General features: G+C 40.0%; 2 protein-coding genes across 3 annotated transcripts in view; both read right to left on the bottom strand.

The window, feature by feature from the left end:
- Positions 1–15,872, bottom strand: part of prkar2aa (protein kinase, cAMP-dependent, regulatory, type II, alpha A) — a 48,435-nt gene extending 32,563 nt beyond the window's left edge. Inside the window, exons 1-2 of one of the 2 annotated variants that reach the window (XM_069660222.1) lie at positions 15,243–15,872; positions 14,058–14,337 (exon numbers count right to left, since the gene is read on the bottom strand). In XM_069660222.1, coding sequence (XP_069516323.1) covers positions 14,058–14,304 — 247 coding nt within the window. In that variant the 5' untranslated portion in view covers positions 14,305–14,337; positions 15,243–15,872. Of the gene's footprint in view, positions 1–14,057; positions 14,342–15,242 lie in introns of both variants that reach the window. The other variant, XM_069660221.1, reaches the window with a different exon arrangement.
- Positions 15,873–19,286: 3,414 nt separating this feature from the next.
- The window catches only part of mgll (monoglyceride lipase), a 47,565-nt gene continuing 39,330 nt past the window's right edge, over positions 19,287–27,521 (bottom strand). The window contains exons 7-8 of the mRNA XM_069659604.1: positions 26,398–26,613; positions 19,287–25,469 (exon numbers count right to left, since the gene is read on the bottom strand). Of these exons, the coding sequence (XP_069515705.1) occupies positions 25,338–25,469; positions 26,398–26,613 (348 nt within the window). The 3' untranslated portion in view covers positions 19,287–25,337. The remainder of the gene's footprint in view (positions 25,470–26,397; positions 26,614–27,521) is intronic.

The raw sequence follows: 27,521 nt of genomic DNA on the forward strand, positions 1-27,521 counted from the left end.
TAGCCACATGTAGAATTGTCAAGTACTAAACAAAAGCAATACTATAATCAAAGAATCTGCAGCAACCTAATAAATGGACATCCCAGTTTTATATTTAGTTAAGCTGCTTAAAAGTGTTGATTGGGGTGTTGTCTCTCAGTGGTGTTTGCAGTATTAAGCCCCTTTCCCACTGGTCAAAAAAACCTGCTAACACCCGGCTTTTTTGCTTAGTGGGAAAGGTTACAATTGCCATTCAGTCTGGGTCAAATAACTCTGCAGTGGACCGGGATTGTTATCACCTCAACTCTGATCAGCAATGATGGGAACATAAAACCCGGGTCGACATGTAATCTACAAATTCCGCCTGTCTCCGTCCGAGCAGCGCTCGAACATTGTTCCAAATTTGTTGGCCCTGAGTTTGATAAATAGACTGAACGAGTAATAGATACAATAAAGACCTAACCACCGTAACATCTTCACTGTTTACCAACCCTGTTTTCGGTGCGTTTGTGACGTCAGACGGTGGCGCAGCAGAAAAGAGACCGACAGGAGTATACTCCACTGGCAATGGGAAAAGAGACAATCGGTATTTATTAGTTTTCCTGGATCTGAAAAACCAACGTCAACACACAAATTTTGGTGGGAAAGGGACATTTGCAACCCTTCTACAGGAAAGTCACTGAGTCACTCTTTGGATTTTATGCTTTAAAAGCACCACTTAATGCAGCTTTAAAGGCATAGTGAGAAGAGTTAAAAAAAATACCTTCCATCCTTACTGACTAGAAGTTTGTGACCATGTCTGTATCCGAACTTTATGACCCGGGAAAAAACTATTTCACCGAAAATTAACTCTTCTTTGTGTTAGAGCTGCTAAGAAGAATTTATCACATCAAATAATAGTAGTGCAAGGCTACAAGGGTCCATAAAGTGAGGCAGAGCTAGCAAAATGTGAGCAAATATAACCACTACAAATACTGAATTAAGTTGTTTAATGTTAAAAACTACCATCAAACTTCGTCCTTCCCTTAATATAAATAGGAATGATATCGTGGCTTAAAGGATTTTCACAAAGCTACATACTTAACGAAGCCTGTACTGCTTTTATTTGCGTAAGTATACAGTGAAACACCTTTCTTTTGTCATGACATCCTAGAACATGGTGTGCTGAGAGGCTTACACAGTTAACGACTCACTTAAACAAACACTCACACACACAAGTGTACATACCATGGTTAACTGAAAATATATACATGGCAGCTCAGCGTCAGCAAACAATGAAGTTATTCTTATTTTGATTAAGCCGTTTGTTAATAACAAATCGGATTAAAGTAAAAAGGTATTGCAATATTCAGACAAAACCTCCAAAGGTCACACAGCCCACACATCATCAGTCCATTGGCTACAGCTAAATGCTTTGAAAGCAGCAGTAATGGCAGTACATACATGCATACACCATTTAGCAGAAGCTTTTGCAAAGGATCTTAAAAGCACCATGACAAAGTGCTTATTTAGTGACCATGGAAATCCCCTGCTGACCCTGATAGTGTTAACACTATGCTTTCCCCATGAAAATACAGGCTAGGAGTAGCTGCAGTGAAAGAAGCAGAAGGGATTGTTCTACTAAAAGCATTAGTGTGATATTTTTCAATTAGTGGACACATCAAACAAATAAGAAAGGGCACAGAGGCAAGCTATGCTTCAATGAAGAGGGATTTAACAGCTGTCAAGTTGTCAAATGTCATTTAAATCACTAATGGTTACTTACTACGTTAATTCCTGCCCTGGCCGACCCACTTCCCTACTGAGAACAAGCTGCTGTGAGAGTGAACCAAGTCAGGCCACAGTTCACTGACGACTACAGATCATACCGTCTGTTCAGAAGAGTGTTGAAAGATCACATTTCATTTTCTTCTGATAAAACAGGCTTATGAAAGCAGTAATGTAGAACTTCAGACTTTAAATTCAGTGCTTGATGTCCAGTTTTATGCCAGTCCAATAATTATCATTTGGATCACTTAATGATTTACATGAAAGAAAATAAATACAACATAAAACTATAATTTACAATCAGGACAAGCTACAAATTTGTATAACATGTTTTTAAAATAAAACTAAATGTCAACCACTGCTGAATAAAATGTACAATTCAACTAAGTTTTAAACTGTTAAGGTCTATGAAAGCATTTCTTTCAGTGTCTAGTTTGTGTAGCATGCTTCCCTTCTTCTTTATGATTGAGCTGACAAAGTCCACTGTGTTATCAGTGACAGCCTGCAACCTGTAGAACAGACATGTGACCTGTAGAATGTGGGTGAAAGGAATGCTTTTTCTAACCATATCTGGTTCACAGTTTATGAAAATAGATAACTACAGATTTTCTGCAACAGTTACAGTCTCCAACCCAACAAGTAATTTGCCTCCAGCTTCATGAGCTTGTTTTATTAAAACATATTGCCTCATTTGCCATTAGGATAACTCACAAGAGATCGGCCAATAACTATTTTTGGGTCATGACACACAGTTTAAGAGATGGGACCCTGGAGATATTACATGGACCAGTATTATCCCAGTAGCCTAGGATGTGGTAAATATTGTGTGTGGAAAAGCCAAGCGGAGAGACATTAATAATTACAGTGTCAGAGCTCTATTCCCAGATATTTATTCCTTTTGGTTCCCAGGTTCCCCATGTTTGAGACTGAGCAGCATTCACCAACAAGTAGAGCAATATCAGGCAGAAGTCCTGTGTAGTGGTAAAACATCAAACTGCAGAATAACATTAGCGATGAGCCTGCGGGTAAGAGAGCGCAACATGCTCTCATCAAACCGCTGGGGTGTAACATAAACAAGGCCAATCTGGTCTCCCATTTCGTGACCATTTACAGTCACAAAAGAACTCCAAACCTCCTCGTTCTCCAGCCTCTGTTTAGAGTCAGGTCGTTAAAATGTGTGTAAACTTGTATGCTTACTTTAACTCTCACTATTACTGCAGCCTCAAAGGCAAAACTGTTACATTTAACAGGTATTTTAAGTCTGGTAACACTGGTGAACAGGTCAAACTGTATCTCATTCTTTTGGGGATTTGAGTAACACAGACAGGTGCAGGAAGAACAGTGCTTTACACAACATTACAAACACAACCTACACTGCTTCATGGGCAAACTGACGCTGTGTTTATCACTCTCTCATCTCACTCAATTTCAATGGCAACTTTATTCTTCACTGAGAGAAAGAAAAGGTGCATTTGAGCTTTAAGACGATAGATAATAAAAGGGTTACACAAACACACATTATCAGTGCTGCAACACAAAGGCAGCGATATGAGAGTCAGTCATATCAAGGCAATGCAAACACACTGATAAAGACACTTGTTAAAGAGCGAAGGGCTGTGAACTACCAGTGAACCCTGACTTTTTTTTATCTGAATCATGATTAAGCAAGGCCACTGCCTGTCACTGTCACCAACAGCAGGGATGGGCTGAGAGCAGTTTCAATGTCAGTGGTTGCTATGGTGACCATGGCTGTGCCAGTTTAGGGCACCATGTTAAACCCACAGAATTAAAATGACCTCAAAAATGATCTTTTCATAAAGTAGGTTATTCATCTTTTTCACTGACCACCAGTAAATCTTACTGAAGCATACACGGTTCTATCTACCATTTCTAGCCCCATCACAGCACAAATTATACATCACCGAGAAGGAGGTTATGCTTTCTATCATGTTTGTCTGTGTGAATAAGCAAGGTATCTCAAAAGGAAGAAGAAGAATGGAAAAAACTATATTTTAGGCCAAACAACAAGGAAATAGTTTTTGTGTGGAGCCGGATCCATGTACAGAGTAAGGCTCATTATGATCTTCATATCACCTAAACCACATGCACTAGCCTACTTGTAATATCATGTGGAAGCAACGAAGAAATTACAGCAATGGTGCAGAATGTATAAAATACTGTACATGTTACATGTTCACTGGACTGTTCATTTGACAATACAGAATGATGTCTGAGGCGGGGTGTGATACAACCACCAGTGACATGCTGGTCTTTGTCTGTTCAGCTGTCTGCTCTAACAGCCGGTTTGGCAGGAAACCAACCATCATCCCTGTTCTAAAACTCTTAACAGGCTGGAGGCTGGGAAACTCTTTTGTTCTGTCAACAACCGATCACGCGAAAACTTTAAGTTTATCTATTGCCATAGTCTAAGGTTACTCTGAACAGGTGAGGTCAAAAAGTACAACAAATTATTGGCATCATCCTATATAGTAAATGTGCAACGAGGGGTACAATAAAAGTGAACTTCAATTATCCTCAAAAGATGAGAAACATGTTAACAAAAAGTCAGTTAAGCGGATTTTAGAGGCAACTTGGCTAGCAGGTCCCTCTAAAGGACCCCCTATACCCCTGAGACAACCATATGCACATTGGCTTCACGAGGCAGGGTTCCAAGAAAGCTCTAAATTCAAGGGTTTAATTCAAATTCAATAAGATTTCCCTTTACACAGAAATCTGATGCATGGTCATGTTTTGCTTTGCAGAAATTTGAGGGACATGGATAACATAAAAACCGGTGATTTGCTGGCAGTTTAATTCTCAGTGGCTGCAATTTTGACAAACCTCCAACCAAGCTTTTCATCTGAGGCCTGTCTATTAGCTGTCTTTCTTCACATGTCTCTCTTTCACTCTGTGAAGTAAATGGGCAGGTATCCAGGCAGGTTAAGAACGCTCAACAGCCACTTTTGCAGCTTAAAAGACAAACATATTTTTTGAATACCTCTTCACAACATCTAGATCCTGTCTGCCAAACAGTTGAAAGGCAAGACAAACCCTTCAGGCAAAGTCAAAAATTAACTGCATTTGGCTAGTATTAAGTGTTGGCTCTAACACACTGGTTCCTCTCTCATTCAGTCTCTTCCCATTCATGATTTCCTTCCTTCCCTACACTTCACCCCCTTGTTAATTCTCTCTTTCTTACCGTGCCAAAGACGGTTGTGCTAAACCACCCAGATAACCCCTTCTCTCTCTAAGCCATCTCGTCTAATGAGATTGGGCCTGAACATCGACACCAACACATGACGAGGAAGACAGGGATTGAGAAAGCGGGAAAGTAGGTTCAGAGGATACAGGATGAGAGAGTGATGTCTGACATAAAATGACAGACGGACTAAACAAAAAAAAAAAAAAAGGAAGCTGGTCGTTGGTGTTTGGAAAGGTAGAGACCTAATGTGTCTGATGGCTGAATTTGGATAAAAGTAACCAAGAATGTGTGACAGAAAAAAGAAAAGTCATGATGTTTTGTCATTCTGTCACTCTGACCATGATTAAGACCCATAAAACCATGGAGGACAAATTGAACGTGTTACTGTGACCTTATTTTACAAGCCATCTTGTGCAACTGAAAGGTACAAAATGATAGAAGGGGAATGCTTGGTAACTCAGTAGTCCCGAAACCTTGGCCAATTTACTCTTATCTCACCTTGCAAGGTTGGGAAACACTGACAAACAAAAACTGTGCGTGGTAAGTTTATCTTCTCTTACAGTTACCATGTTGAGTAACAAACAATTGTTGAATTTCAAAAGATCTGGTGGCCTGATTAAGCAGGGTATATTTCTGATCATTTTTTTGAATCCTGCTATGAATCGTATTCTAAATAGGCCTATTTATGAACAGTATACTGTTTTCTCAGTTCCATTCATATTTAAACTCATTAGCATAACCTGGTGAATGAGGCCACCTCCACATTACATTACAAAACATCCCAGTTTCCCTCCAGCATTCAGCTTCCAACCCTATGCTGCCATCATGTTTAACCCTTCATGCACATTATGCAAAAAAACCCTGCTCCAAGCCGTGTTTATTTTTAAATACATATGTGCATGCTCATGAGCAGATTCAACAGGGACATGGAGCTCAAACATGGCTGCCCCAAGGAAGGACACTGCAATTGGAAAATGGCCACACAGGAAGTATATTTGTAGATACTTCAGTGGTGGTAGTAAAAGCTTATAAATTACATAACAATTTATATAGAAAACAAATGTATATTGTTACTGTCTTTTACAAGAGAACATCTTTAGCATGCTTTGTGAGACAGTTAGACGGATGTGTGACAAAGTGTAATCCATTCTCAAACACAGAACATTACTTTATTTAGCCTCCTTGAAGTAGTGTCCTAATTGGGTTAACACTAAAATATTGTTGTGGCTCCTGGACAAAATAACACATGACTTGTCAGAAAAAAAAACCATCTGTTTGCTTCTCAAGAAGAGCTTCACAGAACTCTTTCCAGAAGTCCCCCATTATAGCCCTGTGCGAGTGTGGAGCCAGTCACAACACTGATAGCTGGAGGACTGATTCCCACATTCTCTGTAATTTTACTCTCAGCGCTGTTAATCCTCCTCCTCTCAGTCTTGCTCTGTTTTGCATTTCTTCTCATTTGTTTTCTATTCGTCTTTACATCTCGCTCCCAAACTTTTTTTCTCTCCCTTGCTCTTCTGTCTTCATCCCGTCTGTACTCCCACTTCTCTCCAGAGAGAAGCATCAATGCATGGACCATAATTCCAGCACAGAATTGGTAACAATATTTTGTAATGCGAGAGTTGGTTTTACACCAAATATCTGATCAACTGTGGAATTTGCCTTTTGAATTCTATATCCTTTAAGGGTTGCACTTAATGCAGTTATACAATTAGTAACAGGGTAATTGCAAAAAGGCCTCTTTTGCATTGACATTTAAGCCAATACTCCAACAAAAGTAGAATTTTGTAATAGCTGATAAGCTGTTCTCCATTTTAAAATACAGCATTTTAGATTACCTAAACTAAATTCTTTGACAGAAAATCTTATCTCCGTGTTCTCCAACCCATAGCCACCCTCCGTTTCCCCTCCCTCCTCTCTCAGAGAGGAACAGGGGTCAGTTTGGGTCCATGGCCATTGAGTGCTTGTGTTTATACATCACCCACTGACACAAGGTTTTGAAGCAAAACTCGTTGCTGCCTCTTTTTTAAAACACATAAACATTAAAGTTGTGTATCTCAGGGGTTCTCTTTAAATATTTTACATACTGATTGCTCATATTTTTCTAATTCCACGCTTACATATGTAATGTATAATTTGTATAACTCATTATTTTGTCTACATGAATGGGACATCAGGCTTGTATCCGGTGCCCCTGTTAACAATTAGCAATGCACTCAGAAGTGAGAGTAACTTGTAATAGCTTTTAAAAATCACATTTACAGCATAAAGGGAAGAAAAACACATCTCCTCTGTAGATGACTCGGAGTGGGAGGTTAAAAAAATTACATAAATGTTCAGGGTTGTTAATTTACTGAAACAGTTTTGAGACAGTCATTGAGAGCTTCATGCAGACTTTAAATGGACTGGGGAGGTCAGACATCATGACCTAGAGAGATAGTGTGAGTTTGAGCAAAGAGGCTTTTTGAACTCCTAACAGGAGCTGCAGATGATGATGTGCAGGCACTGGGCAAAGGCCTGCCAACCCCCTGCATTTCCTCATTTTTGTGCAATGCCACTGAAGAGGGTTTAAGGACAGAGTATGAGGAAGTACCAAAGTACAAATTCTGTCTATCAGTAAATGTGAGCAACAGCCTGCTTTATCACAGCCTCATATGTCTACTTTCTCATGATGGGTCTTGTGTTTTCTTTGTCGCTTTCAATTTGTTCTTTTATTGGCTCAGACTTCGGTGTCTGATTTTGCTTTTCCTTTCCTCCAGTTTGTCTCTTTGTACAGTTGCAAAGAAAGACCAGTGCCAACAGGGCATTCTATTAAGATGTTTATACTGCTCTGTTAATGTCCTCAAGTGAACCTCTGAAATGTCCAAGTGGATGTACAGACACGATGCCGTATGTAGAGATTAGATAAAGACAGCTTCAGTACGACACAGTCTTTTTCACTTGAACTGATGCCTAAGAATTGAAAAATACAAGCCCTTAACTGCAATGTTGTACTCTTTTAAGTTGTTTTTGCCTAATCTCTGGTATCCAAGCGTCACAATACACAGTTTCTCTCAGCCATCAGAGTCTGTGTTTTCTAAAATGCTCCTTATTTTCAGAAAACCGGTGTGCTGAGTAATATGATGCCAGGAAGACGTATGTAAAAAAATATTTAGCAGAAAAAGACAAACAGGGAAGTGGAGAAACAGGTACACAGACATGTAAAAAGATAAGGCTACAGTGAGATTCAACAACGAGACTCAAAAAGATAAGAAAGGCAAAGGAGGATGACAGCCAACAGAAAGGCAGACCAGCAGACTGCCTTTTAAATGACTGACACAAAAACAGAAAGACAAATAAGACATGTAAATAGAAAGGATGATCAACAGGTGGAGAAAAACACACACACGTGTATTTTGTACAGAGGAAAAATGTAAGAAAAACTGGTAAGACATTTAACTGGCAGATAGCCAAAATGAGTGTTTCTAAGACCCAGACATTTTTAAATGTGATAAAAAAAAAATTACACTGTCAGGGAGAAAAAGGACGAGATAAGTCTGGGAGACAGACAGGTACTGTATTAAAAAAAGCAGAAAGCCAGACTGAGTAGCATGAGCTGTCTGAGGGCTTTTCCACTTAGCGCTGTCAGTCAGCCTCTCCGGCAGGTCTCTGTAGGGATGCTAGGCTGCATTAGATTTGTCTGCAGGCTAAAAGCTCACTGGACACACACACACTGCAGCCTGCTAATCAGGTCACCTGTTGCATAACACTGAACCGAGATCAGCCACACGCACACACACCTTTACATATGTTAACACATAGTGACGGGCATTGGTGCATGCATGTGCCCCGTCTCTGTTAATCGCTCATACAACTGTGAACACGCACACACACAGCAGGATAATTACTACAGCCATGTCAGCTCGGCTTGTTGAATAGGAAATAGAGAAAGGTAGGGGGGTAAAAGGAGGGTATGAGCGAGGGAGTAAGGATGAAATGAACATGGTAAGAGAGAACAATAATGAGGTGGTGGTAATACAGTGAGGGAGGAGACAGAAGGAGGTCAAAGAGGCAGAAATACGCCACGTTGTGAGGGATCATGCCCCAAGACACAGTAACCTCAGGCTTAATGGCGACCTTACATGCAAAAAAAACATTGTGGTCCGCATACAACGATGCATTCACATAATTGTTCACATATGGAGCGGACAGACTACATTTTGCGTTGCCCTTGCATACAATGGTAGGTGACAAACCTGTCATCACGTAGACCCTCACAACCATGTCAACACCGAAACTATAAATAACCCTTCAGAGTGTATCTACCAGTGCTTGATACGGTCACGTTGATGATGGTGGACACAAGTAAACACACAGGTCCCAGCGAACTGGTGAAGAGTATTTTAAACATCGATTGGACTAAAATAAATACTTCAGTGTAAAGATTTGAGACGGAACAGATGTTTCCAGTAATATCTCTTTGGTTTGTAAACCCACACACAAAGACAGACGGACACTACGTGGGTAACAATAATAGAATTAAACTCAAAGACTTTTAATTAAAATAAATTAAAAGTGTTTCAAACTACGAACAATTGATGGAACATCAGTTTCACCAGAAGAATGCTACACTTAAAACCGACAGCAATTGAATATAACGCATGAAGTCTTTGTTGTACTGTATTTCAGACCATGTTGGGCCTTTTAAGTTTCAAAAATCAAAAGGCTCAGCTAGCAATGGATACTAAACCTGTTATGTAGCATGTTGTTCATGTGCTTCAGTCAGTATCTAGCAGAATTTAGTCATGAGGGAAGGAAATAAAATTTGAGAGAGCCTTTCTTTGGACGCAAAATTAGAATACACCCCCAAGAGCAGGAGTCATCAACCATTTTTATATGTTTTCCAGAAAAAGACAAACTCACAAAATACCATCAGGAAATACCTACAAAAACACTTCTTTTTCATTGTTGGGACATACTGGCATTCAAGTGACCATCAATCAATACATTTGATGGTAACTTTAAACAAGTAAGCAAAATTTCGAAGTCGTTCGAAAGATTCGAACAGGAAAAGTGACAGCCCTAATAGGCTAATGTTGTCAGAAGCAACAGGCCTTAACTCCGATTTCTAATATAATTTACTGGAGTGTTTCACACAAACAGGAGAACTTCAATTCAACTTCAGCTGGGTAAATTTGCAGTTACTGGTGCAAGAGGGCTACTGCGATGAAAAAGAAACACTTAACTGGCTTCTGTTTATGTTATGAGTCTTTCCTCAACTGCTTTCAAAATAACAGTGTGGATAATAATCAACACAATACATCGAGGCCGGATTTTGAAAATACTGACTTATGCTTTTCAGGAAGAAGAAAAAAAACTCAAAAACAAATGACAGCATTCAGGAGGTAACTTCCAAAGTTCCTTGATAAATTAAGCTAGCTGATATTTCCCATTCATCTGCGGTAAAAACCCTCTCTGTGGAGGATGAATTTGAGCTCTGATTTAAGTCTGTTATGTGTCCAGATGTCTCGCCATCCAGCTGCAACACTGTGATATGTTCTGTTGAGGTTTAGCAAGCATGTTTAGATTTTTTTTTCTTTTCAAAAGAGCCTCTTGACTGCCTCAATCACTTTTTCATACATCCTCTTGCTTTATCCCCACTGTCTTTCTTATAAAAACAAGTTTAATCTTCTTCTATTACCATTTCCAAGGCCTCATTTGTCCCATCATCAATCTTTTAATAAAAAAGCTCCACTCAGTTCAGTCACACAAGCATCCATTTATCCAACCCCTCCTGTTTATCTCGATGAACACACACTGCCAGACTGACACTAAACCGACCTGCTCAAAGGGAAAAAGAACTTGCACATATTAGGACACATTTGTATTGCAGCTTGTAAAGCCTATTCTTTCATTCATCTATTTAAGTCCATGCTGAGTAGTATAGAAGGCTCATACATTTAACCTGGATTTGCCTCTATTCAAAGACAGAAATTAAGCTTGCAGTTTTAGTCCAACTAAATGTATACCAAGCATGCATTAAGCTGAAAGTAAACTGTTCAGCATAGCATGCATTAAGCTGAACGTAAACTGTTCAGCACACCATTTCTCAACAGAGGTTCAGCCTGAACCTAGAAAGGGTTACTTAAAAATCGCGGAACATCACCAGTTATGATGGAGGTACAACAGTTTGTATTCAAAACAATATCCTCTTTTGTTAAGCAGCTAAGGCCGATTTAGTCAGCAACAGTAAGGAAAACAAAGCATGTAAAAAAGGACGTCATGTTAGGAGTATACTGTGTTATCCATGGGAATAAATTACCAGCTATCCACCTCATTTACATTTTAGGCGTTTAGTCGGAACACTCATACACAGCAGTTTCCTGCAGCGCAAATGGAAGGTTAAGAGCACACTGGTGATTCATCATAACTGTAAGTAACCTAATAAAAGACAATAGAAAGAGAGAATTTTTACATACAACAATAACATCAGATATAGACCATGTTCATGTGACACAATAAGCACTTTACCTTGAAAGTCTTAACTTTGTCTTAATTTTAGGCCCAATAACAGTACTTCTTCCATACAGACAGATGTTCTAAGGCATCTCCGCTCAATCTAATATTTCATAATAGCAATATTTCTTAATCAAGAGGTCAAATTGAAAATGAGTCATTGTCCTACTTTTAGAGGGTCACTGCCTCACAATAGCAGCATTATGTTCTAATGAGCTGTGCTCAAGGTGACAAAATGGATCTCTCAAGTCTTAAGCTGAAATACTTCTCAAACCCCTGAAACAGTCTATCAAAATCAGTCTAGAGACTGGCTCAATCTTGTCAATTCTGACGTAACATGTAAAACCATTATTTATATTTACATGTTTTGTACTCATGAGCATGAATAGTGTACATGGACAGATAAGAGAAGAAAAAGAAAGGGCTATACAATCTAACACAAGGCCTCAACTGGACTCAAACCATGAAGGTTGTGATAACATGAGCAGCATCTTATAACCCTATAGGCCACCAGAACACAGCATAAAACTGAGTTACTGATATCCTTCGGTAGTTCATTACAGAGGTACAGCCTTTGTGTTTTAGCACTAAGGCTTCTAGGTATACTGTGACTGATATGTCTTAATTTCTGTAGTTTGTTTACTTGCAAGGGTTGAATCTTATACAACCAGGCTAATGAGAAATATACATCCCTGATTTGCAACTTCAAAAAAGTTATTCTGTTGCGTTCCTCATAAGACCAAAGGGTTTTGGAGCACATGCTGTTTAACTAGTGGCACTTTTGTACTATTTATACCAATAGGCTACAGCAGTGGTCAGGCAGGAGCACATGATGTCTTTCATGATAAAGGCCTGTGTTGTTCCCATCAGGAATGAATATCCCCCGAGGGCAGAGTAAACGAGCCTGGCTGGATAACCTTCTGTCGGGGATGTCATGTGTCTGACCCACAGCATCAAGGCAAATGCTTCTCCCTGGAGAGCAATAGGATCAGCTCCCTGTCCTTTATTGCCACCTTGGATGAGGTGTGGAAAATGCTTAGCAACTGATCGCTAATCAGTATGAACTGGGATGTACTGCTTCATGCCGTCACCAGGCTGGAATTTGAACGGGCGTGAAATCAAGTCATAACACATCTGTTAGCCTTCACAAGCATTCACGTACGTACACATCAACTCACGGACACAACACGCGCACGCAAATACACCCGGCTCCCTCAGCTGTGGTCACAGCTGTGTGACGGCAGCCAAACCCCACTTGTGAGAGCATAGAAACAGAAACTGTAATCCCCCTTTTACCCTGAGCCAGCTTGTACCAATCTATGAGGTTGGCCAATATTGCTTTCAGCAGAGATGAACATTTGCATATGGGGCGTGATAAATATGGTTAAGCCATAAACAGAAACAGAATTAAACTACAGCTAAAGCCTAAAAGAAAAAATACTCGAAGTTGAAGTAAAGAAGACTAATGAATTTGAAAATTCACAAGGCTGTTTACTATTTTACCCAGCAACTAGATGCAACACCCCACCATCGCTTGAGTATCTGCCAATGATACAAACAGGAGAAAAACTGTGCAAGCCAAAATAATACTCAAGAAGCATAAAGATAGCAACATTTTGGCATTTCTATGTTCTTTTATCAGCTTAAAAAATGGAGACTTAATTTACTTAAGGAGACTCCTATAAAAGATACACAGATCATCACAGCGGATAAACTCATTGAGAAAACACAGAACCCCCATTCACAAGGTAACAGCCTCTGGCTTCACAGCACACTGATGTGATCTAGGCCATGCTGCTCTCAGCAGCACAGAGGAGAGCTGAGCTATGGAGCAGCTTACATCTTCTGCCAATCTGTCAAAACACAGGGGAGTGATGCGAAAGAGGCATCGCTTTTTCTGAAGGTAACATACTGTGTGGGATCATGACATTAAGAGTTATACAGTTCATGAACTCTTCAATTTAAATATGGGTCTATAATGTTGAGAGATAGTTTATGACAATAGTTTGTTTAAATTTAAACTATACTTTGACTGTCAGGGTCATACTTGTGGGCATGTTTTAGTGCCATGGGAGCATGGATTTAATTGACAGAGCATATCCTCTGAAAATGTTGTAAATGCATCATGTGGAAGGATGTTTGTCCATAGCCATCGTTAAATTTGGTTGGGTTGCAAAATGTTCTACTGTGATGGGAATCTCTACAAAAAAAGGCCTTTGTACTTAATAGTCAAAAATTAAACATATTAAGTACTATTAAAGATCAAGTCAGACAGATAGATAATTAGAATGGAGAAGACCTAGATTAAATGAGTGACACATGAAGGCTGGCTAGCTCAACTGAACAGAACTCAAACTCAACTTCTAAATTGAATTTTCTGGATGCCAGTGAGTGAATGCATACTGGCAGAGGCAGGTAAAAAACACTTTGAGAAATCAATCTCTAAAGAAGAGGTGAGATACATTCGACAACAGTGACCCTTTTTCACCTTTACTTTCTCTTTCACTCGCCAATCCAAACACACAAATGCCTATACACCCTTTCATTCTATTCCACTTCACTCACACATTTCACCACAAGAGCTGACAATCATAACAACACAAAATCAACTTACGCTCGAAGTCAGAATCATCATCTTCATCGTCTTCTCCATTGGATTCTGTTTGCATGGGCTCTCCATCAAACATCACTCCTTTCCCTGTCTTGCCACCGGCACCGGCCCCATCCTGACTTCTGGTGTCCCGCAAACGGGTGAAGTACTGTACTGCAAAATCCACCAGGTCTGATGGCCTTTGTCGCAGCACCTCCACGGTGTAACCCTGCAGCAGTTCTGTCAACCCCACTGGTATCTCAATACTCATGGTTGTGCGTGGCTCAGTGGCGGCGTTTGCTATCTATCTACAGAAGGAGAGAAAATGAGTCACAATTAGTTTTAAAACAAAGTCATACTTGTGTTTGAGTACTATGTTTAGATGTGGTTAAGGATTCCTAACTGTTGATTTTAAAAGCTGTCTTTGACTTTTACTATTTGAGTTTACTGTGTGAGGCCTGTGAATGTTAAGTGACTGATGACAGCTATGTGTGAAACTGTAATTAACTAGGAGGCCTTGGTGACTGGCGAAATAACCATCAGGTTTGAAAGCTGAACAGCTACTTCACTGCCATTTCTAAGCAAGGTGGTGTAATGCCAATGCCGTACATGAAGTGTTACTGTGACATTGTCACTGAGCGGCCACTCTATCTAGGGTTGAGCCAGGGAACACAGTCTTCGCAGCTGCACCGAACAGATATAAACTTAACATTTGTCATGGGGGAAACAGTAACCAGTGATAGTGGTTGGGTTTCAGTAACATTACTGTTTGGCATCGTCAGAACCTGAACTGTCAACTTGGGTGGGTGGCCGGCTGAATCTAGCTAGCAATGTAGCTAATGAGCTAATAATCTTGACAACAGGTTTCCTGCACTGTTTGTTCTACAAAGAGACCAGTTGACCATTGAGTAAACTAGTCTATCTAACTAAGTTGACAAGGAAGACTGCAGCAAACAGTCGAGCTGTAAACCAGGTGCAGTCTCACTTTCAACACATCAAGCGTTAGCTAACTTGCTAGCTAGTTTGCCACCTCCAGGGAAGCCTTTACCGCTAGCTTACGATATAGTATGGCGCACTGGCGGTAGGAGCTAAGCCACAGATAATAAGTGGCTGGCTGGATAAACGTTGCCATGCAAGCACAGCAAGTTGTACAGGGTCGGTAAGCTGTTGTGTAAGCTAACTTCACGTTACCAGCTCTGTGTTACTTACGTGAGATTCTGTCTCCCCGGCTAAACTAGCCAGTCCCCTCCTTCTCGGTGTCTTCCTTGTTCTCTCTTATTTCGGCTCTTCTTTTTAGCCAGTCTCTTTGCCAGTGTAGCGACCGTATCCCTCCAGAGAAGACACTCGCCCAACGTTCAAGCCAACAATTTCCGTTGGCGATACCAAGCTAACGTTAAAGGGGCTCGTTTAGCTTTCCAGCCAGCTGTACAGCGATGCTGGCTAAGTTGAGAGGGAAAAGCACTCGACTTCACCGCTGCAGCTTCTTACGACGTCCACGTACTTTGGAGGGTGGGTGGGACTTGCTGTGGCAGTAGTGAGAGGTGGCTAGCTGGCAGGCTAACTGGCTGACTTGCTAACTACTTGTTAGCAACTGCCGGTGTTCAATTGACAACTGCCTAGCAACTCCACTCTCCTCGAGACTCAAGTAAGTCAGCTACTGCGGCCGGGTGACAAATCCTAAAATCGACGTTAACAGCGTTGCGCCACACAACTGTCAAGTACAACCCAAAGTACCGAAGAAAACAATTTTTTAAAACGTTATTACGGTTCTATGACGGCTAATTACAACGGCAGAAGCCTGCAATTAACTGAACACGTCTCCTCCCTCCCGGCGAGGTACTCCACGGCTCTGGATGCACGAATGAATCGCTGTCCCCACTAGTGTTGTGACTTCAGCGAACGATCCGATTCTTTTGAACAGCTCTTTGGTGCGAACGACATTACCGAGTCATAGAGTCATAGGTGAGAGCCGTTCTTTAGTTGTGCCCAACTTTCACTGTCCGCATTAGATCCATTCCCCTTTATGCCGAATTACCTCAGGCAGCTTTTTTCAACTGCAACTCCGCTATACTAGGTCACATGCACCGGGATCATGTCACCACAGCATAGTGGCAACGGTGAGCAACATTATAACCCTCTGCCAAGTTTGTTGTTTTTTTGTTGACATCTCCGTTGTCATACAGAGTTGTAACATAAATTATTGCCGAATCAATGGCGTTGATTAATTGTTCCTACATTATTCTGCTATTTCCATTTTAAGTTTAAAAGCGTGCATCTTGACATTGGAGACTATAGTGCAGGCACGTTCGCGAGTCTGACCCCTCTCTCACCTTCTCTCACCGTTCAAAAGAACGGCTCTCTAAAAGGAACGGAGCCATAAGATCCGGCTCCCTTTCAAGAGCCGTAATTTCCAACAATAGTCTCCAGCAAGCGTGAGGAGGCGTGGAGAAAGCGTTTGACATTGATTGACAGAGAGCATGACTAATCTGAATAGAAGACATGAATGCTCCGTCCAATTGGATATATTACTATATTAGAGGCAGGTTCAAAGGCACACTGACGCTTATGAAATCAGAATACAACCACACCCACAGAAGTCGCTTTGACAGTTTGGTAGAGATATCTTGAACTATTAGACAATGAGAAAAATATAAAAACAAATACGCTCCACTCCAGCCAAGAGAGAGAGAAGATGCTTTCTTGCCATATGAACAAATTTTCTCGAAGATGTTCAGAGTTTTTGCATTTTGGTTAAAATGAATGGGTAGTCGTCTCCTTGAAAATATTCCTGCGATTTGATTTGTAAAAAGATAACAGTAATTTAAACTCACATTCAAAAGTAAAATGCTCAACTTTTTTTGCACTTTAATGTGAGGAACCCATCACTTTTACACAAGAGTTGTTACCGTCTTGTCAAGTGTTGTTTCACTAATAAGACAGCACACTGCTTTATTCTTTGAGCATATAGATCAAAAATTCATGTAATCCACCAAATCTGAGTAAATTCATCGGTCTGCTTTACAATCCTATTTTTCTATTCTTGTTTCCCCTTCCCTCCTCTTGCTCCTATTTACAGATCTTTTTCATTCTAGGTCCACAATCTGTTCTCCCCTGCAGAAATGAGCAAGTCAAAGTGGAGGGGGTCCTTGATGTTGCATGTGTACCTTTTTTTCTGAGAGATTTTGCTCAGTCCATGTAGTATCTCCTCTCTTCCATTCTACAGCTGTCACAGAGGTAAAGCCGTTGCCATGGCCACAGCGAGCCTGGATTAATTCCTCATACTGGTTTCTGATTGGCTCGGGTCTTTGTTTCTAACAAACAGAGAGGGAAAAACAGACCTCCAGGCTCCCTCTGCTGGGAAAATAAACTTCTGAAACAATTCTTTAGTTAAAAAAAACACTTTCTTTTTTAAATCAATCAGTTAATTAAAAAAACAACTCAAATACCCCAGAATAAATCACTTCAGTATGACATTTCTCAGTGTCACAGGGTACAGTAGATGACGGAGGTTGATTACGCTGCTGAAATCAATTAGCTTGGGAACCTTACTGTTTTCCCATGTCATGATTAATCACCACACTGCGGTATTTACTGTATGTGGCATTCAGACTCATGTCTGTGTACCCATGGGAGCATGCATTTTTCTGCGGGAAGATTTCCCATTAGACTTACCGGAATATTCGTAGGCAGCGCAATCTTTAGTGAAAGTGACAGATGAATATTCACATTTACAGTCGGGTCATGGCTTTCCTAGAAGTTATCTCCTTTGGGAGTTGCTTCTAATATGGTTCATGCACACTCCAAAAATGTCTCAAGGAGAGCTACTAGCCTACATTTTCAGAGAGAGAGGGAGGGGGAAGGAGAGGTAAAATGGAGCACAGAAAAAAGTGTGCAAAAGAGTGAAGTGCACTCTAGTTACATCCATGTACTGTTTGAATTTTAGTATCTTTGAGGTCTAAATGTGCCACCATTTTTCTTTTCCAGTTGCTGACTTTAACATGGATGATGGATAGGAGGCTAAGAGAAGAGGGATTTACTGAGAGTAATGACCATGAGTACCCTACCAATTGCAAGAGATATGGGCTGCATGGCTTGAAAACCTCATTGGATTTTAGCCTTACACTGCCTCAACTGTGCAGTCCCTCCTTCAGTCTATGGAGCCAAATTAAAGCAATAATACTGTAACTGCTATTGTAATTAATTACGCATTCATTTTAACACCTACAGTTTTTGACTCTTTAGACTGAGTAACATGACCAGTAGCAGAGTAAAACACAAAACCCTGGAGCAAATACCTCACAAAATCAGTGCTTTGGAAACTAAAAACTACTTCTAGGGCTCAATATTGGTGTAGAGCAAGATTCAATTACATTTGACCTGTGTTTTTGGACAGTAGTAAAGCCAAGAAGCCTGTGATTGTTAAAAAATATTCCATAATGTCTTTATTTTGAATCTTCAGACAGATTTTTTGATTCATTCATTGGAAACATAGCCCAAACACTGTATTCATTCAACATAGGCTGTCTACACTGAATTTTATGATACACTGCCACCACCTACTGGCCGGTTTGTGCTGTTGACTTTCCCAAACATCCCACTCAGCTGCTGCAGGAGTTTGAGCTGTCTCAGTAATGCTATCTGGCTATCTTGCTCAGTTTTAAACATGAACACAAATCAAACTCAACTCAGCTTTATTTATAAAGCACCGTTCATACATACAAGCATGCAACCCAAAGTGCCTAACAAATCACTGCTGTTAAACCAATCAAATGTTAGTAATCAATGAATTAAAACACTAAAAAGTTTATGAAAAAATAAATACCAGAGATAAAACATTGTATATTGATAAGAACTTTGGCAATAATAAATACTCCAAATTAAAAGCCAGATTATAAAGAAAGGTCTTTATAAGCTTGCTGTTTTGATATTGAGAGGCAGTGAGTTCTATAGTTTAGGGGCAAACAAGTCCTGACTGACCTAACATCAATCAGCTGAATGTTTTACAGCATGAGAATAAACATTCAGACTTAATTTCAACCACTATCAGATTATAATCATGCGTAACTCTGCATGCAATGATCTGTCCCAAAAGAGTACCAGTGATTCTAGTTTCCTGTATCATCTCAAATAATTAATGACAATACTTATTTTTCCTGGAATGAGGGTGGAAACACAATTAGAGGCCAGATGTAGTAGGTAACTTGTTTTCATTTGTTTATAATATGTGAAAGTAATCCAATGAGGCTGTGCAGGTCAACAGTCATATAGTTTATTCTGTAAGAGAGTATGGACATTATGGACATTCTCATTACAAGGAGTTTGACTTTCAGTGATTCAGAAGTATTTCCATTATATACATCTTATATACATTCATTCATCACACTTGAATTCAATTGTCTAAAGCTGATACTCAACACATGACGTGACTATGATCCATCAGTGACAACTGTGATTATGAGACTCTTTAATATATAAATTTGAGTTAAATTAATGTTTGACGTGTTCTGTCACATGTTTCAACATCTCATTTTGTTACGCGATAGTTGAGTATAAGCACAGCACTTTTCAAATCAAGTGTCATCTGGTCCTTAAACTGTCAAAAGAAACAACACATGACTTTACAAGGAAGACTTAAGAGAGTGATGCTTCAACATAACTTCATGAGGTCCATGATGAGCGGCTTATAAACTCTAATTAGCTTGATGCTTATGTTTATGCATGATCATAGTAGGGACTGATTTACATTGGTTTTGATTGAAAAATAGCATTCTTTTTTCCATCACACAACCAACGTTCCTATATTTATATTCCTAATGTCTCAATATTAAAAGAATATGAATGAATACTGTGCCACCTGAAGGAAGTGCAGAATTACGGCACAGTACAAGCTCTGTTAAGTTTGTCTCCAGTTCCTTCAAAGCTATAGACACCAACTTTGAATATTTCACTGCTATGTTATTTTATTTAAGTGAAATCTAAATCATAATTTCAACCATGGAAAACCAACTTAAAAACACACAGATACAGCCTTTACAGTTTAGGTGTTTGATTTAATCTTTTAACGGAGCAGTGACCTTTCATAACAGCCTCCCAGGGTCCAACATACAGCTAAGGACAAGGACAAGTCATGTTTCATTCAATACAGATCAGATGATAGACTGAACTCCCTGTTTTCTGTTGGAAACCAACTGCATAAAAACTGATATATACTAACTGTTGTACAGTCATTAAGCCAATATAGCAATAGAGCAGGAAAAAAACAGTTATTTCTTAAAACTGTAGGTATCTGTATGCTTTAATGGCTTTGTCTCACCTTATACCCAGTCTGCTTGGTTTCCTGATTGGACAGAACTTCAAGCATACAGACATAAATAGAAGGAGGCAGACAGGAGGAAGCAGACGGACACATTTACTGAACGAGAAACAGATGTGACGACAGACAGAGAGAAAACATAGAAACAGATCTGCTTAATGCAGCTCTGCACAATTCATCTATATCAAAACACACAGAGTCAGAAACACATTCGGCAGAGTTATAAGGCACAAACAGCACGAGACCATAATCTAGAAATAAACAGACAATATATAAAACTCATAAAACTCTTCTTAGTCAAAGTAACTCAAGGCTTATTATTCCTGGAAACACCTGATAATCACAATTTAGTGTCTTTGTTTGGATATGTGGGTCTTGTGAATTGACACTCAAGCAATATTAGGCCTCTTATGTCTATTTACTTTTTAAAGAGGAGGTTCTTCAAGATGAAATAACTTCCTGAAAAGGACATTTTGGAAAAGAAGTATAAAGATAACACCCTGGATATTAAGATCCTCTTACAAAGCGGAAACATTTTAATCTCAGATGGTTTAAACATTCATAGTTCTGTGACAAACTGCAACAAGATGTGAACAGTAGTATCTACACTCCCTATGCAAAACCAGATCAGAAACATTGTCATTAATTTGTGGGATTGCAGACTGTACATACATACAACCCTGAACCAGTTTCCACCTCAACAAGTATCATGTAGCTTAATGTAGCTGAGCATCAACAGTAAAAATGACAGTATATGACTGGTTTATGGTATAAAAAGTGCTGTCTCACAATGTGTCATCAATATATATAGTAGCCTATACATAAAATTATTTCCTATATATACTCTAGACAAGATAAATAAAAGATTTGTAAAATACATCGCAGTATTGATTCATGTGTTTCCATCAACAGTTGTTAGCAATGCAATGCTATTATACAGTGTATTACAATTCTGTTCAGTTATCAAGCAATCAAACAGCATTTTCTGATAAAAACAGCAAGATTTGAATGGAGTTTGGTCCCAAAATGCATTATCAACCATTTGGTTAAAATGAAACATGTTCATGGAGTAGTGTGTAACAACCTGAATCATTTCTGTTTAACTAGTTTTGACGTATTTACAGCATTTTAGAGAAGACCTTTCAATTCTTGTTGTACATTTAAACCCTGCTCTGAATCTCTCCAGTGCCGTTTAATCTCATTTAATTACAGAAAGACTTGCCAGTGCTGCTTAGTCCTCCATCATATATAACAGCTCTTTTCTTAGAAACAGTCATAAAGTCGAGTTAGAAAAAACAACAGCCCTGCTGACAAACCTGCAGGCAAATTGAATCTCATGTTGTTAGAAAAGCTGCAGCCCAATTAGATACAGCGGTTTCCTGCCTTTATTATTTCCTCTGTCTTACCTAAAATAGACCTTCTGTCCTTCTGAATAAAAAAAATATTAACAGTCGAGTTGATTATTACATATTAACAGAGCAAAGCATCTAGACATGGCTATCTCTCAGTATGGCAAACCTGTGTACAAGTACAATTCATGCTTGTATAAATATACATGCCAGTAGAAAAAGGAAAGATGTGAGCATTTTGTCAGGGAATACACACCTTTAAGAGTGATGAAATTTAGAGATTCCTCTATATCACTTCCAGACTTTTGATAATTAATAAAAATGGATAGATGGGGGCAAAAATACACAAACTATGTCGAAAAAATGAAACATTTTTGCCTTAAAATCTCTGAGAACTCACGCTTAATTGTCAATAGAGGGCTTTCAGTACAAGCAGAATAGCAGCCTGATTTGAATTCAGTGAGTGTGTGCAGCTCTTGTTATTCACTGTGAACTGATGAGGCTAATTGTTTGCTCTCTTATCTCCACACTCACACAAAAGGGAATTCTAAGAGCAGCAAAATGGCCAACCAGCTCTGAAAGCGCAGAAATGCCTGCTGTACATCCTGCACCATTAATAAATACACATTTTTCACTGGATGAATCAAATGGGAAAAAACCACACATGCTGCCATGGTTACTGACAGCTTCTCTCCTGTCTATTCCTCTCTCTTCTCCCCTCACTCCATCTCCGTCTTGCTCTCACCCCCAGAGTTAATGATTGCAGTAATATGCACTCTTGTGGTCTGACAGGTATAGCTTTTGCAAGTCACTGCTACATAGGGTCTTGTGTTGCTGAATTCATTGTGCAGCAGGGGTGCTATTACAGATTTGAATACAGCCAGGACTGTGAAGTATTTGTGTGTGCTGTTCCTGCTGCAGCAATCAGGAGGCGATTGTGTTTGAAGGGCCTGTGATATAAACCCCTGCCGCTCTGGTGGAGGTTAAGGGTCTGACTCCCATAGGGACACCTCACTTCTCAATCTAGGTCTGCACCCACTGCAATGTGACCTGATACTTTGTCTGGCAAATTCTGATGCCTGAGAAAAGGATGCATTTGCATGTTTAACTTAGCTCCTGGTTTTAAACTTGTCTTCCTGAAGCCATTTAGTGGTTAAAATACAGCAGTTACCTGAGTAAAGTCCATGGCAGACCATGTGATGTGACTCCTGTGAAATACGTGGGAGTCCTATGGCCAAACGGAGCCATAAAAATGTAAGCATGACCTGTTATTCTTCTAATAGACAACTAGGTACAATGTCTGTGGCTGACAGTAAGATGTTTGACTCTGTAGTAGAATAAGAGGCTCTATGATAGACAGAACAAAGAGCGCTGGTCACCACAGCAACTAAAAAACAAAACATGGGTGAAACAGGGTGACACGGGGTGAGATAGGGAGAGATAGAGTGAGAGAGAGAGAGAGTGAGGAAATGGAAAGACAGAGCAGGCAGCGAGCCAGAAATACATCTCATTCTATCGGTCTTGTTGTGATCTCCCTGGTGACTCCACATGTAAAGAGGAGAAATTCTACCTTGCTGCCGGCCTGCTGCCGTGGTTACACGCGAGTAACGGTCACTGTGGATACGGCTGCATGCCTCCCCTCCTCGCTCTGCGTGAGTCCCTTTGAACTCAGGGATGATCAAAGAAAAAAAAAAAGACAGCGCTACATAGTCAAGTCTCCTTCCAAGAACTGCACACGAGATGTGTTTTCTACAGGACATGCATGGTCTCTGAAGTCAACCACAAAGAGTGTTGCGTGTTTGTTCCCTCTCTGTGTTTGATGTTGGGGCTGACAAACACGGGCGACTTTAAACTGTTGATTCGTGCAGCTCAAACTTCTTTTTGCTTTATAATTAGGTGGAAAAAGGCTGCGCACGTGTAGCGATACTTGCTAATTGCAGTCTCCCAGACAATATAAAACAGTTAGCTCAGTGTGTGTCTGTCTAGTTTGTAATTAACAGCAAAAATATAGGCTGCTGTGACATTATTGCTTAAGTTTCTTTGAAAGCCTGTTTGATCATAGCTTCCAGTAAGTTGTGAATAAACCTTAAAAAAACTAGAAAGAAAAGAGAAGTGTGAGCACTGCTTTAGTCTCCTTTAGTGTTGGTAAAAGGTTTGAAATCTCAGGCGGCACTGTTCCTGTTTCTAGACATAGAAAAACGTAAAATATGCATGCTGTCATAAATGCATGAATCCCTTATCTAAACTGGCTGATTTTTCACATGAAACATACAGTATAAACTACAATGCTAGGGTGTTTAGGTGCAGTTCTTAATGGTATTTTTGAAGTGTTATTTAAAGCCAATGTTTAGTAATAAAATCGATTCAACAGGACACCCCGTTTGACTGGTATTGTTATGACATAGGGGTTGGATTTTCGCTGTGGCAATCCATGCCAGTAATGTATGCACTTGTATTACTTTAAGGTCAATTAAAACCAAATGGCAGCTGTGAACAGAGTAGATCTCTTTTGTCCACAGAAACAGAGCGATGAGTTTCCTCTCATTCTCCAGCTGGGCCCGTGTCTGCAGCCTGAGCTTAATGAAGTTATGGATGCAGAAAATGAGTATAACAGGCAGCTTAAAGGTCAAAGGTCACACAGAGGAGTGACATTTTAAACCCTTGCTTCACCCTATAATTCCCACCTGCAGAGAGGAACCTGTATAGTCTGCTTCCTCTATATTTCCCTACATTCTTCAACAGGCCGACTAATAGAAGACGATCACTCAGTCATAAAATTGAGATTATAAAAGTATTTAAAATATGACTTAAAAGGTTGGAAAATATACATGACTGCAAGATGATGCATTAGCGACGGTAAGCAAGCTGCCTGTGTTAGAAGTGGTATTTTGGCAATTAATATGAGACAGAGGAGATTTTGTAGAGAGTTTGCAGATGCTGCCTGAGTAACTGACTTCTTAACCACCAAATGTGAACCAGGAATAGAAGTTGCTTAAAAAAAAGCACCAACAAAAGTGTCTCACCAACTAGTCTGTACCCACTCACATTGTGTATTAAAAATCTAATGATGCTGTGAAGACATAAAAGCAGGGTGGGGACCTAGCTTTTCAATATTCACCTTGCACCGACGCTGCAGCAGCCCCAGAGGTGCTGTCCTGCTGCTGATCCTGACCTCTGACCTGTCTATTTATGTTGGATGTGCAAAAAGGAAATGCTGCTGCGCATAATAATAACGTATCAAACTGCTTTTGTATTTTCTCATTAAATGATCTGCCCTGGGTGGATCAACAAGGAGACGGAAACTTCATTATTGCACTTTGAAGTGTAGAATTTTGTAGCTTATACTTTACTGTCTACAATAAGAAGTGATTTCTAACCCCATCATCCATTGAAATCAGTCTAACTTGGGCTGATGATCAGTTCAAAAAAAGTGGTGGATATATTAATTTTTTCTACAGTATATGCCATGAGGATATAGTCAGTAACTTTTTATAAAAAGAAAATATCATCAGTCTATAGGCCCAAAAGTATTTCCCAGAACAGAGAGTGTAGTAGTATTAAGCCTGAAAGGCTACTGGAATGTGAGTAGGCGTCTTGGGGCGATTGCCTCGGAACGCTGACCAGGTTGTCCAAGTCTGGATTCTAGGAGCCTTGCTGTTCTGGTGGTGTTGAGGAAGTGAGATGCTCTGTGATCCAGCTGGTCACCTCCTTCAACACGGACTCGGCCACCTCTGGGAGGTCGTGGTGGAGCGCGTGGTAGCCTCCCTCGTAGACCTGAACAGGAGAGGAGATGGAGGTTAAAGCTAAGACTAATTTGATCTTGGCTAAACCTAACAGGAAATACTGCAGAGAAAAGAAACAGATGCTTTTCTGTGTTCAGCTGATTTCAGATTGTATTTGTTCTAATTTGATACAGCGCTTACCTTTGCTGCATTAACTATCACTTTGATAAAACATGTGATGATGGAGCAGTCCCTACACCTCATGAACACCACTTGATTCTTAACACATGTCTCATGATGCTGCAATAGATGTCACAAAGATAGTCCTTCCTCTTTTCACGTCTCTCATTTCAGTTACTCGCTCGCTCGTGTGATAAACCACATGACACTTCCTCCTTTATGAAGACACATCCTTGCAGAGGAGGAAGAATTCAGCAGCAACCAGCATGTCTACCAGTGAATGAATTTCATTCAATAATACACTATTTAAAGACTTCTATGTTACAGTACATATCTGAACATATCTTGGCACTGACATTTTTTAGCTGAGTATATTGCACTGGGTTAGAAGTATGACACAGACACAAAACTGTCAAGTTTAATGCCCATTAACTGTGGCAATGCTCCTCACAGCCAAAACAAGCATCATCATAACCTCAGAAGGCAGTGGTTCGGGGCGCTGGTTTAGCACAGTGGTTAAATTGCGCGGCCCATGCACAGAGACCACAGTCCTCGATGGGCTCAACTCCCACCCTCTGCCCTTTGCCGTATGTCATCCCCACTCTTTCTTTCCCTGGTTCTGACACTATCCACCGTCCTCTCTCTATAAATGAAGGCATAAAATCTTCTGTCAAAGATGATTTCACTTTCTTTGATCTTGTTATACCGTACAGTCCTGCTGACAAAAACTCATTTCAAAAGACATTTTTAAACTTCCGCAATCATTGATATAAAATCCACTGTGAACAAACCAATCCCACCTTGAGTTTCTTGTCTGAGCTGGGAGCGTTCTCGTACATCATCCTGGAGCCTCTGATGTCGGTGAGCTTGTCAACATCCCCGTGCAGGAGCAGGAAGGGCCAGCTGATGCTCGGGATCTCCCTCTCTATACGCTCTGCAGCCCCCATCATCTGCATGGCGAAGGACACCCGCACTCCGCCGTGAAAGTTCAGCTCATCGGTGTCATACAACTCCACCTGGCCGGAGAGAGGGAAAGGAAAGAGTTAGAGGGCAAAGATGACTATTTGATTTAGATTCTTATGATGCTCTTTGTTTTTCCTGCTGCTTTTCTTTTTCTGTGAGTTCATATAGCCTACCTCCTAACACCTAACACAGAATCATCCCGAGCAGGCAAAAACATTCCTTCTCAACTCTCCAAGAGGTTAATCCTTATAACTTTATATCCTGATAACGATTTCAAGTTGAAAAAACATCTCTTTTACCTTCTTAACGTAACCATAGCAACTTTATCTTGGCATAAAATATTTTGTTGGAGAAAGTGGAACTTCAAGGCCTGCATTTCTGTATAAAGAATCTATTTTTAACAAGCTCAATAAATGTTGTAGTTTAATCCAAATATGGAAGAAAGTCATGAAAAGAAATTCCTCTATGGGAGAGAAAATGAAAAGACTCCTGGGAATAAATATTAAAGTTGGCAAGTAGGAGTAAGAATTTAAAATAAATGGACGGAGGCTTTTATGAAAGAATAACATCAGAGGAAGGGAGGGACACAAAAATGTGCCGTATTACATGAGTTTTATCTGCAAGTTAAACAGCAGAGGACACCGCCTGTTTCTCTGACATTAAACATGAATACTTTCAAGTTCTGTACGTGCTTGCATATAAGTCTCACGCACACTCCTGTTTCTGTTGAGCTTATATGTAAACACAGCTGATGGCCCACTTAAACAGAAGCAGCTCCTCTCAGGCCACATGTGCGGCTGCTTTGAATAATGAATGGCAGTAAGCTGAGCTGTGATACAACATGCTCAGAGAAGTCGCTGATACTTGAAAGACCTCGGTCAAAACTGGGACGACATCTCCTGATAGTTCTACTCTTAACTCACTAAGGAAAACTAAAGTTGCAGGTAATGTAAAGAAAATT

This window comes from Semicossyphus pulcher, unplaced genomic scaffold (genome assembly GCF_022749685.1).
Source record: "Semicossyphus pulcher isolate SPU_LCO1_2020_fin unplaced genomic scaffold, fSemPul1.0.p SCAF_13, whole genome shotgun sequence".
Classification (NCBI taxonomy): domain Eukaryota; kingdom Metazoa; phylum Chordata; class Actinopteri; order Labriformes; family Labridae; genus Semicossyphus; species Semicossyphus pulcher.